Genomic DNA, 17,280 nt, shown 5'->3' with positions numbered 1-17,280 from the left:
TATTTTTACTATCTTCTACGGACAATCTTGAATACTCGTAAGTACATTGCAATGAGGTGGCTTGCAATAAGGGAGTTCTAATCCACAAAAATGTCTGCAGAAGTAACGGTCAAGCGAGGGCGACTCTGGGTAGCAAGGCACGAACACTGTGCGACAAGTGGCGAGGGCGGCCGAGTGCCACTCTGCCGGCAGCAGGAGGGAGCTCTGGACCACTCGTGTCAGAGGCGGCTCCAGAGGCGGTGGCGGTGCCCGGAGGCCGCCTGTCGCGCTGGTTCTCCATCCGGCGCGGCTCGACCCACCAGTACGATGTCGACACCGGAGGGGGTGGCGGTGGCAGCTGTGACCGCGTGCCGACACCCAACAAAATGCCTCTTCTGCCAGAGGTGATCTTGAGTTTCTGTTTGACAGTACTGCTTTGAATGGAATTATAAATTTCTGTTATGAACTGGGATTTAAAAGAAAGGGTGTGTAACGTAAACCCAGTGAACGTTTCAAAGAATTCTAAGAATGCAGTTGTGATGGTAGGCATAGGAAAATTGTTTACGGGCCAGTGTATTATTTCATCTCTTTTTCAGGTGGAAGAGGAAAATGGCACTACCTTTGCTGCATTTGGGCGGCGCCAGATGCCTCCCACTTTACCGCCACCTCCTCACGGACTCACTCCAGAGCAGCTGAAAAGGCGACACATTGTTGCTGCTATTGTACATAGTGAGAACTCCTATGTCGCCACATTGCATAGGCTAGTCAATGTAAGTTGGTAATAACAAAATAAATTCAGATCCTCTGATTTTGTTTTTGTTACCTTGTGATTGAAGAATAGTTACAAATCGTCGTGTTTAATAACCAGATTTTCCAGTTCATCCCTCTTACTCCATCTCCCCCCCCCCCCCCCCCCTCTCTCTCTCTCTCTCTCTCTCTCTCTCTCTCTCTCTCTCTCTCTCTCTCTCTCTCACTCACTCACTCACTCACTCGCTCACTCTGTCTGTCTGTCTGTCTGTCTCCTCTACTTACACATTCTAAAAGCTATTCAGAAACTAGGGAAATAAAACTATCAGTGTGTGGTTGGGTACAAAGTCAACTGTACTTTATGGGTACAATAATGAAATGAAATATTAAGCGAGGTAAACAAATTACTGTGCTTGTTGAGAATAACAACTCATAGCATGACTTAATGTGAAATATCTGTTTAAAGTGACATCTTGGATTTTTGTTGTTGTTCAGGATTATAAGAAACCTCTGGAAGAGAGCACGCCACCAATTCTCAGTCCAGCCAAAATACAGACGTTGTTCCTGCGCCTGCCGGAGATACTCCAGTGTCACACTTTATTTCGCATAGCTCTGGCGGAGTGTGTTCGTAGCTGGGATAGGGATGAACGTATTGGTGATGTGTTTGTTGCATCTTTTTCCAAGGCTGTGGTGCTTGAAATATATAGTGATTTCATCAACAACTTTTCATCTGCCATGGATTTAGCCAAAATGGAGGCAAAGAGGAAGTCAGCACTTGCGGATTTCTTTAAGGTATCGTAATTACTCTGAATTTTTTGAAATACGTAAAAATTCTGAAAATACTCTTCCACAAATGTAAGCAGTGTGTGTAAGATACCCAGAGCATTGTTTCACATTGTTAAGATTCATATTTCTGGAATGTGTTTCAGGTGAAGCAGATCAGTGCACATGACCGGCTTTCATTCTTTGGTCTAATGGTAAAACCTGTTCAGAGGTTTCCCCAGTTCATATTGTTTCTGCAGGTGAGAGCTTTGTTGTTGCATTAATGTTTAGCTGTTTACTCATAAAATCTTTGAACACAGAATAGGAATTGGAGGTACTTAAAGGCGACTAACTTCAAATATTTGTCATCAAATTACTACTTTTAATGCTGAGGGAAAGAAGCTATCCATTCTAAATATTATACATTCCAATGAAAATATGCCATCTAATAATATAAAAATTCATACAATTGGCTGCTTACACCAAAATATAGTGTGTCCAAAGCACAACAGCAGACAAAGGTAGCACACTTAAATGTTTTGTGCAAGCATTATTGAAAGCGATATCTCTGTATGAGGTGTATTCGAAAAGATATCAAAATTTTGATGTAAGACCTTTATTGCTTATTGTATGGCATTTTAAGCACTGTACCAAATCAGATAGTTCCTTCTACTGGCAATACACCATACCCATCATTTTTATACTTTTAGGAAGCCCTGAAATTCATTTTCTGGGAAGACATGCAGGTCTCTTGTTGTGTTGTTCTGATCTCCTCTGCAGTTTGGAAATGATGCTCTTTCAACGTGATTTTAAGTTTGGGAAACAGGAAAAACTGTATTGGGACTAGATGTGGAGAATGTGGTGGGCGGGCCACAATGCGAAAGTGATTTTTTGCTAGCTAGCTGTGGAAAAGGAGTGACACGACAGCTGGCACATTGTCATGATGCAACATCCAAGTCTAGGTTTTCCACAGTTCAGGCTTCTTCCTGTGCACAGCATCCATCATGTGTGCTAAGATTCGTTAGCAGCTTCTTGAACAATCAGATGGTGATTTCTGTGAGTGGCAGCATGAACTCTCTCAACATGGTTATCATCTGTAGATGGGGAAGGTTGTCCAGGCTTGGAATCGTCACCAACTGACATTCTGCCCTGTTGAAAAAGCTTAAATGACTTGTAGCACTGCTTGCAATTCGTCATCCGAAGCTAATTTCTCTCTCTCTCTCTCTCTCTCTCTCTCTCTCTCTCTCTCTCTCTCTCTCTCTCTCTCTCTCTCTCTCTCTCTCTCTCTCTCTCTCTCTCTCTCTGTGTGTGTGTGTGTGTGTGTCACTTTACTGGATTTCTGTGATAATCCTACAGTAGGCCATTGCTTGAAAACTAAATGTGTTGGATTGGGAGGTTATGAAACACTTTAGGTTCCTTGGAAAGAGCTATTTTCAGCCACGAGCAAGAAGGTGAAACTTTCCCAGTGTTCCCTTCAGAGCTTTTTAATCTAGTACACCTGTTCTTAGCAATTGGCATTGAATTTTGGTATGCAGGTTCATTGGGATTTTTGGCATCAGATTTAAAGTGCTTGAAAGCAGATTTGCTCACAAACTCATCTAATAAGTTGATCATAATACTTCTTAGTAAATTTCTCATGATTTGTATAGGTTATTAGAAATAGCCTGTACTAAAAAATTGCTCTGAGCACTATGGGACTCAACTGCTGTGGTCATCAGTCCCCTAGAACTTAGAACTACTTAAACCTAACTAACCTAAGAACATCACACACATCCATGCCTGAGGCAGGATTTGAACCTGCGACTGTAGCAGTCGTACGGTTCCGGACTGCGCACCTAGAACCGCGGGCAATAGCCTGTACTACTGAAATTTCATTTCCCTCATGGTTTTAATGGTTGTTGTCTTTCTTGTGGAAAACATGCATTATTAAAACATAATCAATAAATCTATTTTATATAATATGTTAGTACATAGAAAATATTTTCCATAATTTATCCCTCAGTAGTCACCTTTGTCTAAGGTCCGTTTTAGTTGTATGATAGAATTGCATTGCTTTTGTCTCTGCTCTTTCGACTGGAGTTACACCTTAAAGCAGTCGTGGTTGCAATTTATCAGGGCGGTTAAGGGTTACTTCCATAAGTTGCCTGCAGAAGCTACTTCTGCTAGTTTGTTAACATGAAAACACCCCCAGCCAGTGAATGGTGCAAGTTCCGTGTCATTGTCGAAAACAATGAAATAAAGACGGATGACCCAAAACAAATGTTCTACTATGGGAACCCATCAACATACACAGGTAGTCACCACCAGCCAGAGAAATGCAAAATGAAATAAATATGTACACCTCTGTATCCATTTCTTCAGCCAAACAGTTTTTTAACTTCGTTTTTTTGGTACAATTATTCTTCAACGATGATGATGATGATGATTTCCCGATCTCAGGATGTGACTCCAGTGAAAACACTTCTGCAAGTACTTGCAGCAAGTTCTTGAAATTAACTTGTCAAAATGATTTTAAGAAGTAAACTTGACAATATTTTGTTGTAATGTAGAAGCCTGAGCAAATGCTTCCAGAAGTTGCTAAATTTCCTTCCCCCATCAGTGAAACATTCTGAGCTTGTAGTCTGTCTCTAATGACCACATTGTTGACTGGACATTACACCCTAATCCTTCCCCCACTCCTCACCCCCCTATGAATCAAGATATTTCATAATTAGTGACTTGGAGTAATGTTGAAAAACTCATATTAACACTTTAAAGTTGGAAGCAGATAACATTTTCCAGAATTCAAGCAATAGGCATATGTCACTTCAGATACATATCACACATCATCAAGGAGCATCTTCATACTTTTAACTAATCTCAATGAAGAAGAAGATTATTATAAATGTGGAAGTGATGGCCGTGATGCCCTAGCTGTAGAAGTTTAATGCAGTTGCATGCATGAAACAATTATGTATGATGATAAAATACATGAACTGTTTAAAATGGAGGACCATTGGATTTTGAATTTTAGTTTTATTAACGTTTGTGGGAAGGGGAATTCAAAATGAATATAGTGGTTGCATACACAGTTATAACTATTTAATGCATAGCAAAACACCACTAAGAACTACACAGAATGTAAAGAAAGTGCAAAAGTTCAATTATTATACAAGTGCAGTGAATTTGTACCTGGTGTGGAGGTTCGCACATTTTTAAATCGACATCATACATGCTGTGTTCTGCTTTGGTTGCCTAGATCTCCGGTCATGACACCTGTGGATATGTATTTATTTGTTTTGTTGTGAGGTTATATGAAGGGCATTCTGTACAGGCTTCCTTTGATGAAAACAATTCCAGAACTCAAAAGGTGCATTTAAAATACACTCGTTTCCATGCCTCTAGGGCTTTTCATAATGGAGAGCAAGAAATGGATTATTGCTTATATGTTGTCCGTATAATCAAGGGGAGTCAGGCAGAACTATAAAATACGTTTCTACATCCCCCTCCCCATTCACGGTAATTATTGTTAATGTATCGTAGTGCAATAAATAGGTATTGCTGTTCATAACTGTAATTTTCATTTTGAGTTTCACTACCTTCAGTGTATGTAGAATCAAATTTGAAAGTATTTAGTAAAATTCATGTTCATTACTTAAAAATAGTGCATTACAGTCATTCACTGATAAAGCAAACAATAACTATAGTTAATATCCACATTTGTTTTCCTGTCAACACAGGACCTGCTGAAGCATACACCTCAGGGCCACCATGATCGCATGTCACTGCAGCTGGCTCTAACACAGCTTGAATCATTGGCAGAAATGCTCAATGAGCGGAAACGTGAAGCTGAACAGTTCCAGGCCTTTAAAGAAATGATGCGTCACATTAGCGGAAGGTTTGCAGCTCGCTCTAGGCCTGATGGTCATCGGTACTTGCTACGTGAGGATAATGTCACACAATTGGTTAGTTCCTGTCAGAATTATTAAAATATTTTTAGTTTCAAATTATATATTTTATGAGTCTTGTATTTGTCCTCATTTTGGTGATTTTATGTTTTCATTTCCTTCGTAGCCTGTTCAAACTTTAATATGTGGCTTTGCTATGTGAAGATTCAGTATTTTGTAACAACTAGAAGACAATGTTTTCCTTAATCTGTCAAGATAAGACTGCTTATTTCTCCAGAATTTGCATTTTATAGTATTTACTTATATTGAAAGACTTCAAATTAAGAAATACTCATGCAAGTGGTGCATCTAACTAAAATGTTTTTTTCCCCCAGGAGTTCAACCAAGCTGGAATGATTACAAAGTCAAAGAGCCGAAGGCTGCTTTTGCTTAATGACATGGTGGTGTGTGTGTCTGTGACACCAAAAACAACAGATGACTTCAGCGGCAGTGAGAGACTGAGTCTCAAATGGTCATATCCTGTAACGGACATTGAGGTATGTTGCATAAGCAACACATGAACATTATTTTCTTATTCCTTGAGTGAATCGTTACCTGAATTTTGACAGTCAGTTAAATCACTCGTTAAGCACTATTACCAACCATCCATCCATGAACCTGTAGGCTGTATTGTCATATATTACCAACCATCCATCCATGAACCTGTAGGCTGTATTGTCATAAAGTAAATATTTGTGAAGGCCAGTCAGAATAAAACAAAAACGTTCTGAATACCATTAGCAGATAAATACTTTTTCTGAAAAAGGTGCTCACTAAGTCGTATCCATTATCTGTTGGAGTTGATCACAAAACTGTTGTAGCCGTTTGAGTGTTTTCTGATGGGCTTCCCGCATCATCATAGCTGCGCAAGCACGGTGACACCTGTTATCTGGCGCTCTCTTGCAACCATTCAAATGAACCTATTTCTAACAGGTCGCGGGAAAATATTGCAAATGGTGATTTGAAAAGCGTTACATTCAAAGTAGATTTCCCTTTAGGCAAGATGAACTATGTGCGAATGAATTTTTTAAATCACAAAGCGTGTGACTCTCATTTAAAAAATAACTTTCTGAGGATGACCATTTAGAAGAATTTTGAGTCCAGAAGATCAGACATTTACGTCGTTATTAAAATTTTACTGGCACATTTAACACGCGCAAAAAAAAATCATTATATGTGGAAGCTTAGATTCTCTTCCAGCTTATTAATCTTCGAGAACAATATTAATAAGAATCCCATGTATATTAATTTAAACCATTAACTTTTCTTATTTGTATGTTCACACTACTTAAGAGTGATCTTGCTATTGCCTGATTATTTAACATGTTCTATGCTGTCATCAGCTTGAGAGATCACGTGACATGGGCTATGACTGGCTAAAAAAAGCACATCGCAATCTCGATTTCAATGCTTTGGAAAGTTACTTGTGGTGTTTGGTGGAATTCAAATTCATACCTTCGTAATATGAAAATATGCACCGTACATGTTGCTACGCATCAAAGGTCTTTCAAAACGTGTTCTTCCCCCCTGAGTTTCGTTTTCTAAATTGCCGGGAAATTCTACATCGGTGTATAAAACCATAAACGTTCAAAGGATTGATGAGTTTTACAGTGCCGAGAAAGAGTACACTGACACTTACCGCCGCAAAAGTGTATTTTCACCCGGGAGAAAGAGTATTTTTAACCGGGAAATCCGGGAATTTTTTTTCCTTGTACACGTATACACCCTGAGGTAGTGATACAATTTTTTGAATTAGCTGCTTCGTGTATCCATTGACGTATATTGATTTATTTTATCACTGAGCGAAGTGGCATTGTACTCACGTATGACATAAGTAAAATTTCCTATATCTTTGTCCCGATTTTAATTTTTCCATTGCATTTCTACATTAATTATGTAAATGTTGGGATGGTGCCTTTCTTAAAGGTGTATATAATTTCCTTTCATTGTTCTCCAGTTCAGCCCTTTTCTCTATACCTAATGGCCCATTGCATTTCTACATTAATTATGTAAATGTTGGGATGGTGCCTTTCTGAAAGGTGTATATAATTTCCTTTCATTGTCCTCCAGTTCGGCCCTTTTCTCTATATCTAATGGCCCAAAAGTAACTTACTTTCCTTCGTTACAATATCAATGTTTTTCATACATTGAGGAGTTAATGAAAACTGAGAAAAGTCATGAATACCACCAAGAGCTGCTGACAAAATTTCTTGATTTAACTATCAAGTTTTGTTCCACAGACTACCATCACACTCATAAAAGCATTTACAACAGGGATGTATAGACTTTCTAGTACTGCGGGTTGCAAACCCATCATCATCAGTATGCAAGGGCTGTAAGCTCGAAAATAATGTGCCGTGAGGTGAGTTGTTATTCCACATTGGGATTCCCCCTGCCTCAATGCCAGCAGGACTCTGCTCAAAAGTTCTAAGGACCCACTCTCTCCTTTTTGAGAGGGAATGAAAAAGGAAAAGAAAACAACAAATAGTGAGGAGCGGGCCACATGGGGCCTGTTGTCTGTGCATATTAGGTAATATAAAATCATAGGCATCAGATAACAAAATCCATGAATCATAAACTACGCCATACTGTAATTTATATTACTCTGTGACAGCAGTGATGAATACATGGATTTTATTATCTGACACTATTGATTTTATATTGCGTAATATGTTGTTGTAAATGATTTTATGAATCTGATGATGGTATGTGGGCCAAAACTGGCTGTTCAACAAACAGTATGGGCTTAGGGGCATCACCCTTTGAAAATATGTTGTTAATGATACAATGGGAACTCCCAAGTTTGAATACCAACAATATTAGGAAAAGGATAAGCAAGCACACCTCATGCACACGTGACTGCCATCTCTGGCAGCTTGGACTGTAATATTATTCAGGAATTCTCCAGTCTGAGCTGCCAGTCATGTGTGCATGAAGTGTGCTTGATTGTGTGAATGTTCTTTTCTGAAGAAGGTTTTGGCTGAAAGCTATATGTGTAACATTCTTTTTGTTGTGCCTGTCTATAACTCAGCGTGTCCTCTTACCGTAAGCAGCAGTGTATCCTTTTCCTAATGTCTTGATGTTGCTAATGATAGTGTTGGTGCCATAAAATCACGTAGAATCAGTGAATTTATCTCTACCAACACGTCTAATGCCCCAGGATTTTTCCAGATGATATGCCATCTCACGAGGAAAATTTTTATCATCCTGGAGATCATTATTCTTGGTTATTGTGTTATAGATACACCTGCAGTGACTTTTCTCATGTAGATAAAATACAATACTTCATTTGGCATGCTGTCTTCTTTCATTTTTCATGTGTGACAAATTTCATCAGCTTTATTTGTTGAGTCTATGCAAATTCAAAATGGTGCAGTTGTTTAGTGTCACATAAGTTCTGTTACTTTGTGTATATGTGTGAGGCGAGGAATTGAAAATCATTAGTGTGGCCACAAGTATAGATTTTAAGCCGTACTAAAGCTACTTTTTCTCAATAGGTTGTGGATACAAGTACATCACCTACTTTGAGTCGTTTGCTGGCAGCTGGCTTAAATCGTGGTGGAAGCCTTAAGTCAGACCGCAGTTCCACATCACTCGATTCAAATATGAGTGGCAGTGGAGCTGCAGATAATCTGTGTGCAGAGATGAATGACCTCATGCACGATTATGAGGTCGTAAGTCGAATAGCTGATCTTGTTTCAACTTTGAAAGGGAACTATAAGGTGAGAGATTCCTCCCTTAAAATAAAAAAGTGTGTGTGTGTGTGTGTGTGTGTGTGTGTGTGTGTGTGTGTGTGTGTGTGTGTGTGTGTGTGTTTTGATTGGTTAGTTATTTACCTGTTCCAGTTCAGGTTCTTATCAATAGAAAAACCAAAGAATTGATTACATTGTGCTTCACTCATTGATTTGCATTGTACAATATTTCTTATGGTGTGTCAGGCTTTGTGCAGTACTGAATTGCATTTATTGCATTTATCTAAATTCAGTGGCACTCCATTTGCAGATAACCAGTTGTTATTTTTCAAGAAAATATTATTTACACTTTCAAGTGTTGAAGTTTTTCCATTAGGCTAGATTATAATACTTGTATTGTCAGCAAAGACAGTTACTTTCGTTTCTTGGATGTATGGAGGAAGATGATTTACGATGTATGTTCTTAAAGTAAGTACTGTTTTAAAATTATGACCATTGGAGCTTTGGGATCACTATACTGTGCATGCTCGCTAAGTACCTTCATCAGTTGGCTAACCAGAAACACTATTAAGGTAGCTTTTGCTTGAATCAGTGTTTGTTTATATACTTTCAAACTGGCACAACTGACTGAAAACGCTGCCAGCTGTGAAATCTATGCTGTTACTCATTTGTTAAATGCAAGAGATGTGGAAGCTGTCCTGGACTTAATCATCAGATTAGCTAATTTTAAGTAAAAAATGATACGAGTGCAGGAATAGTTAGATGGCCGCCCAAATGTGGACAGTGAGAAACTAAATGGGCAACGGTGTGTCATTACTGATGACCTGGTGCAGAAAGTAGATAAAAAGATTTGAGATGACTGATACTACATGCTCATCACTATTTTTATGCCTTTTCTCATGTTTCCAGAAGTGTTCCATGTAAAACTGTGACAGAAAAGTTGCAGTATCAGAACTTAGTGCATGCTGGATTTCAAAAGCCTTTCCTCCAGACTTCTGTGCCAAAGGGAATACATTATAAAACAAATTGTCAGTGTTGATGAAACATCAGTTGCTCACATTACACCAAAATCAAAATGACAGTTTGTGGAATGGTGGCACTTAATGTCTCCCAAGAACCTGAAGTTCCAGCAAACAATTTCAGCCCAAAAAAATATGTGTATTGTACTTTTGGGATGGATGGCATGTTAAGCTTGTCTGCTTTTTGCCTTGGGGTAGCAAAGTCATTGCAGAGATCTATTGTGAGATCTTAAAGAAACTGGACTCTACAGACCAGAACAAAACTTTTAGCAGGCCCATCACATCATTCAGTTGGGAACACAGTAGTTACCTCCATATAACTATGACAAAGCTCAGAGTTACTATAATTTGTTCTTGAATTTAATGAAGCACCTCACCTGTCACTGCTATGAGGAAGATGACAATGTCAGAACATCAATGCAGGAGTGATTGAAAAATCAGGTGGAATGTTTTTTTGAAAATGGGTTTCAGAAGCTGGTTGCATGATGTACATTATGTGATCAAAATTATCCGGATACCCCCAGAAACATATGTTTTTCATATTAAATGCATTGTGCTGCCACCTGCTGCCAAGTACTCCATATCAGACACCTCATTAGTCCTTAGATATCATGAGATAGCGGAATGGGGCGCTCTGCAGAACTCATGGACTTCGAACGTGGTCAGGTGATTGGGTGTCACTTGTGCCATATATCTGTATGCGAGATTTCACACTCCTAAACATCCCTAGGTCCACTGTTTCCAATGTGATAGTGAAGTGGAAACGTGAAGGGACATGTACAGCACAAAAGCGTACGGGCCGATCTCGTCTGTTGACTGACAGAGACCACCTACAGTTGAAGAGGGTCGTAATGTGTAATAGGCAGACATCTATCCAGACCATCACACAGGAATTCCAAACTGCATCAGGGTCCACTGCAAGTACTATGACAGTTAGGCGAGAGGTGAGAAAACTTGGATTTCATGGTCGAGGGGCTGCTCATAAACCACCCATCATGCCGGTAAAGGCCGAATGACACCTCGCTTGGTGTAAGGAGTGTAAACATTGGACAATTGAACAGTGGAAAAACATTATGTGGAGTGACGAATTATGATACACAATTTGGCGATATGATAGGAGGGCAAGATGTGGGTATGGCGAATGCCTGGTGAACATCATCTGCCAGTGTGTGTGTGTGTGTGTGTGTGTGTGTGTGTGTGTGTGTGTGTGTGTGTGTGGTGTTAGGGTGTGGTCCTGTCTTTCATGGAGGGGCCCTGCGCCCCTTGTTGTTTTACGTGGCACTATCACAGCACAGGCCTACATTCATGTATTTTGCATCTTTCAACAAGATCGAGCGCCTGTTCGTAATACACGACCTGTGGCGGAGTGCTTACACGACAATAACATCCCTGTAATGGACTGGCCTGCACAGAGTCCTAACCTGAATCCTATAGAACACCTTCGGGATGTTTTGGAACGTCGACTTCGTGCCAGTCCTCACTGACTGACATCGATACCTCTCCTCAGTGCTGCACTGAGTGAAGAATGGGCCGACATTCCAAAAGAAACCTTCCAGCTACTGAATGAAAGTGTGGCTGTGAGAGTGGAACTTGTCATCAAGGCTAAGGGTGGGCCAACACCATTTTGAATTATAGAATTGCCAATGGAGGGCGCCACAAATTTGTATGTCATATTCAGCCAGGTGTCCGGATACTTTTGATCACATAGTGCATTTCCATAGTAATGGAAATTATGGTGGAAAGTAGACCAAGGTCCAGGCTTTCTTGTAAAAGTAAAATAGTTGTGATATTGTTTTTGTATTTTATTTTACTTTAAAGATATATTTACTCTAAAAATGCAGCTGTTATACAAAGCCATTGTAATTTGGCTTCCATACATTACAATATTATCTTAACAAGTAGAATAATCTAAGCAACTATACGTACTTTCTGTTACAGGATTTGAATGTGCCAGGAATAAGACGTATTCTTTCGGAAATACAAGGATCAATTCAGCAGAAGGATGAAGAAATGGCTTGGGTTGATTCCTGTTGTTTGCAGCTGGCTGTGAAAACTAAAGGAAAGGAAGAGACTTTTACCTTTCAGACTGATAATCCCTCTGTTAAGAAAGAATGGATAACAGGTCAGTTTGAGCTATCGCCTCAGTTCTTTCTGCAATCAGTAATTTTTCCCCGTACAGGGGATATTATTTTTTATGAGATGTAATGGTGAATAGTATCAGTCATTTGCAAAATGAAATCGTGTAGTATATACATCTGACTGAGACAACGGTTTCATTTTTTCTGCAGAACTAAGACTCGCTCAGTTGGCATTGGATCCAAACAACTCACCTGCGTGGGAAGTGCCAGAGCAAGAAAGGCGACCTTCGACAAAAATGCCGCTATTTGTACGTGCCCAGCCAGTATACAGATCGCAGCATGAAACAGAGGTGCAGTAATGTGTCATATGTATTGAATGTAACATGGAAATGTTAACCTAGTTTATGTGAGTTTGTTTGTCTGAAAACGATTAATTGTGTCATTATATTGAGAGTACAAGTTTTTTAAAATAGAATTGTAGCTTAGTTCTAGTTTTCTTACCTCATTATTTAATTAACTTCATTCACATTCCTACAAATTGCATCACGCAGGTGCGCTGCGGTTGTTTCTACTCGGCTGGGTCCTTGGCTGCAACACGGGACCATAGGAGTAGTAGGAGAGGGAGGCGACCTGCGTCGTACTTGTGGGTGTGCACCACAGATGGTGCTAGCAGTCACGTCGCTGTACTGGCGCAGCCACAACAACAAGCAGCACAGCTGCGCGAAGTGACTGCCTTCGACTTGGTTGAAACGAGGGTTACAGCAGTTGAATTTGTTCGTGGTTCTCCAGATGCTGTTTGGATGGGAACAGACAGCAGGAGGTAAGACTAAAAAATTGTTAAAAAATTGTCTTCATTTAGCTCATTTTATGACAAACAATTGACTATGTATTTCCATGCCATATGCACACCTTTGAAGATACTGCCTGTATTGAAGGAATCTAAGTTTTTCGTGTAGTTCCTGAGAGTTAGTACAGCGATCAGCAGAACTCGCTAAACAGTTCCAAGGGATAACTGCTCAAGCAGTGATGGAGGGAGGCAGTTGCATGTGGTCGCCCTTTGTTTTGTCGATGTCCCCATTTCGGTAGCCAACGTGGTTTGGACTAGAACACATCAGAAGTTTGCAGTTTGCCGTGTGCGTGCATTTGTGTATGCGTGTACACACTTTGAAAATAGCAGGTGCATGACCGCGACAGAGCTTTTGGCTTTTGGCAAAGATTCAACATTCCTTGAAATAATGCCATTTCTAATGCTAACACAATACAGTCAAGGATTGGCAGTCAGAGGAATTTGGTACCACAGAGATGCACTTGGCCGACACACAACCATCACAAACAAGAAAATGTGTAGCTGAAGAGAACAGCAGTTGAGTATCATCAAGATGTTTTGGTCAAAGGCACGTTGTTTGACTGGAGCTATCAGAGTGCAGTTCGAAGAGGATTCTGTGTTTCGATTTGAATTTCCATACCTTCATAATAATGATGGTTCAAGAACTGAACCCAGGAGACCACGTCAACTGCCGAAATTGGTGGAGCAGTTGCTTGTAGAGATCCCTCTGGAGGCATTCACGTCAGTAGCGACAAGGCACATTTTTACTACAGTGGTTTGTGAATAAACAAAATTCTTGCTACTGGGCTGAAATCATTTGCAGTTAGGTGTTCTGTTTAACAATTTAGTGTGATAGGTTTGCACTTACTTCAGGAGGAAGGTCCAGCCATGAATTCAGGAGATTATGTTTCAGTGTTGTAAAATTTGTTGCAGCCCAAAATGGAATGAGATTGTTGCAGGAGGAGGATCAGGGACTTGCAGTGCCAACAGGATGGGGCTACAGCTCACACAGCCCAAAATTCATTTAATGCTTTGAGAGAAATGTTTTTGCGGCGTTGGGTCTCCTTGAGAGGGATGATGTGGGGTGGCCTGTGTGGTCACCAGATTTGAGCATTTGTGACTTCTTTCTTTGAGGATATGTTAAGGAAAACATTGCCCTCACACTCTACCAGAGCTAAGGGAGTGCATTATTGAAGAAGTGAATGCCATACTCCACAATATGTGTAACTGAACTGTTCAGAACTTCAGAGATCTTCCCCAAAAGTGTATTGCAGCTAACAGCTGCTATCTTCAGGACATTATTTTCAGCATTGAAGCAATATAAAATGGTATTAAATACTAGCTTTGAAAATAAGAATATTTTTTATCTATATACCACGATTTCTCCTCAAAACAGCTCAATTGGTTCTGCCGCACCCTATATAAATGCAATGAAACCAACTGCTCTACTATTCTGCAGAATATCTTGAGATTTTGCCCACCTCTTCCAGCAGTGTTGCAGTTATATGTTCTTCATTTGATTTTTCCTCCCCTTTCTATCTACACTACTGCTATGTGATCGGAATATGATCATCAGAAAATGATACACATAAAGTGTCTATTTGGAAATAATATTTTTACTGGAGTGCACCATATTATGATGATGTATTTCCTCTTCTTCCTCCTCCTCCTCCTACATAATATTATCCTGATGCATCTGTCACAACCACATTTCAATTTCATATTTTCGTATACTTGAACCAAATCTTTGTGGTGATAAATCATTTCTGAGAACAGAAAAATAATTTCAAAGCAGTTATATAATAATTAGTCAACTAGTGCTATTAGATATTCAGTTTTAAAATTATTAGTCATGCAGTTGTTCTTGATGCTTTCCACGAAAACAGGTTGGTGTTGTACAAAGCCTCAGAACCTGAACGTCAGGAGGAAGTTGGAAGTGTGGTAGTGCCGGCAGTAGTAGTTCAGATCCGAGCACACGGAGAATCAGTTTTTGTGGCACTGGCAGATGGAAGCTTACAGAGGTTTCGCAAGGCTTCAGATGACACCTGGCTGCTTCGTGAACCGCAGACACTTTCATTAGGAATGGATCCTGTGTCAAGTCTTTTGCCCATAAATTCTTGTCTATATGCTGCATGTGGGAAGAAAGTTTGGGTTCTGGGTCCATCAGGTGATGTGCAGGTAAGTGCCAGTCAGTAGAATATATTATTATTATTATTTCAAGATTTTAAACATGTCTGAAACAGCAACTGTTTAAATTCCTCACGATAAATGATGACAGCCAAAACAGTTGCAGGGTAAAGATTTATTAAAAATCTTGGCCATGGTTTCGGTATATATAAATATACCTTCATCACAAGTAAAATACCTAAAATTACATCCTGCAGTGGAGATTAATAAAACAATTGTGCCAAAGGCGTCATCAGTACTTCAAGTACTGATGCTAAGCTGTGTTCGCATCGACCCTCTGTCCATAATCATGTTGTATAAATGGAGATGATGTTTTAACTACTGACGACGCCTTTGGCACAGTTGTTTTATTAATCTCCATTGCAGGATGTAATTTTAGGTATTTTACTTCTGATGAAGGTATATTTATATATATCGAAACCATGGCCAAGAATTTTAATAAATCTTTATCCTGCAACTGTTTTGGCTGTCATCATTTACCATGAATTACTATTATTATTATTATTATTATTGAAGAATATATTTTCTAGTGATACAGTGTTAAGTAATTTTGATGTGCATTCATATGTAATATTGCAAGAGTCTTATGTGTTTACTTTTAATAGATATCAGTCATTACTTTATGTGACAATTTGTCGGTTTGCATTAAGTCTTTTTGCGAAGGACTTGAAGTATTCACGTTTTGAGGTCTTCTAATTTTTACAACATGAAACTGTCAGTTGCTTGTTTTTTTAGATTACTTGGTGTTTCAATAAATGGGACATAAAGTCAGAAACTATGAAAACTGTTGGCTTATGAGCTGTTACTGCATGCATAGTTGCTGTCGGGATGTTAATGATAATTATTTCAAGAATAAAGTGTGATGCAGCCCTGCAGAGAAGACATTTCTTCACAATATGAACATTGAAAGATTGGTGATGTCAGCTTTAATGAGCAAAATGGAGTTCCAAAGAAATAATAAAATTAATGAGGGTCTGTAGGGATCGGGTCGTGACCCGTTAGTGTGACGTGGAACGGCTGATGGCAGTCCAGAATAAAGTGCCGTCTTCTCACCTTAATGTGGGCTACAGGTGCAATAGTAACTGTACTCAAAAAGTGAACTGTCACTATAACAACCCTAATTAAATAATGGTTTACTCATGCCATTTACAAGGGCAGAGTTTTAGCCAGAGGATAGGTTATTGGCTTGAGTGAGGCATAGGGCCGCGAGTGTGCATCATATTGATGATGTCAACATGCGGGAAGCCACAGCTGCTGATGTCCACACTTGCATGAAATGCTGTTGCGTCATACCACTGATAGGGAAGACGGTGATTACAGTGACAACATAGTGAAACAGACAGCGATAAACTCTAGTACCCGGCATGTTCTAAGGCAAAGCCATATGTCCACACTGGATGGTGATTAGTAGTATTGAGACAAGGACTTGTAAACAGCAACAGTGTAGGTGGGCAAGGCCTAGCCCAGGCTCGACATGTGACCCGCCAGGGAGGTAGTCGTCAACAGAAGGAAAGTCGCCTAGCAGGTGAACCAGTGATGCCACGATGTCGAGTTGTCTCCATACAAACTCCAACTTTTGACACCTACAGCTAATGGGGCGAAGTTAAGGGCTTGTGTAGTCTGTGACACTCAGCGTCACAGACACGTCTGGATACTACCTGAGAATATCAGACAGTGACAATGGTGGTTATTTGTGAGATAGTCAGTGAATATTTCTCCAGTGCTTGCACTTCCACTGCAGAATCCGTTGCGGGCTGGAGCAGCAGTGCATTCTCACTGGACAATGATCATTTTGTTTTCTCATGTTATATAAAACTGTTAATATAAACTGGTGTGCAAAACTTAAGAATGAAAGTAACTGTAGCATGATGTGTTACTGACAGGTTACATAGCTCGATAAAAGTTGGAGCAAACAGAGAAATAACTGCTACAGTGTAGTACAGTAGGTAACTGAAAGAAATACACAATGAGACGAACAGAAATGACACTTTAAGTACAATACTTACTCTGGAGTCACAGTGATACCAGTTCATGATTTTTGGTAGGGTGCGCGATCACGGCGAA

General features: G+C 39.7%; 1 protein-coding gene across 3 annotated transcripts in view; it reads left to right on the top strand.

The window, feature by feature from the left end:
* Positions 1-17,280, top strand: part of LOC126355824 (rho guanine nucleotide exchange factor 10) — a 483,616-nt gene that overhangs the window by 455,219 nt on the left and 11,117 nt on the right. For all 3 annotated transcript variants that reach the window (XM_050006270.1, XM_050006272.1, XM_050006271.1), the window contains 11 exons: positions 101-383; positions 576-749; positions 1,222-1,518; positions 1,656-1,748; positions 5,208-5,432; positions 5,750-5,911; positions 8,912-9,136; positions 12,064-12,247; positions 12,414-12,553; positions 12,755-13,023; positions 14,916-15,207. In XM_050006270.1, the coding sequence (XP_049862227.1) occupies positions 101-383; positions 576-749; positions 1,222-1,518; positions 1,656-1,748; positions 5,208-5,432; positions 5,750-5,911; positions 8,912-9,136; positions 12,064-12,247; positions 12,414-12,553; positions 12,755-13,023; positions 14,916-15,207 (2,344 nt within the window). The remainder of the gene's footprint in view (positions 1-100; positions 384-575; positions 750-1,221; positions 1,519-1,655; positions 1,749-5,207; positions 5,433-5,749; positions 5,912-8,911; positions 9,137-12,063; positions 12,248-12,413; positions 12,554-12,754; positions 13,024-14,915; positions 15,208-17,280) is intronic.

The sequence above is a fragment of the Schistocerca gregaria genome, chromosome 3 (assembly GCF_023897955.1).
Source record: "Schistocerca gregaria isolate iqSchGreg1 chromosome 3, iqSchGreg1.2, whole genome shotgun sequence".
In the NCBI taxonomy this organism is placed as follows: Eukaryota; Metazoa; Arthropoda; class Insecta; order Orthoptera; family Acrididae; genus Schistocerca; species Schistocerca gregaria.
Note: the sequence above shows the minus strand (reverse complement) of the source record. Positions and strands in the feature narration are given on the sequence as shown.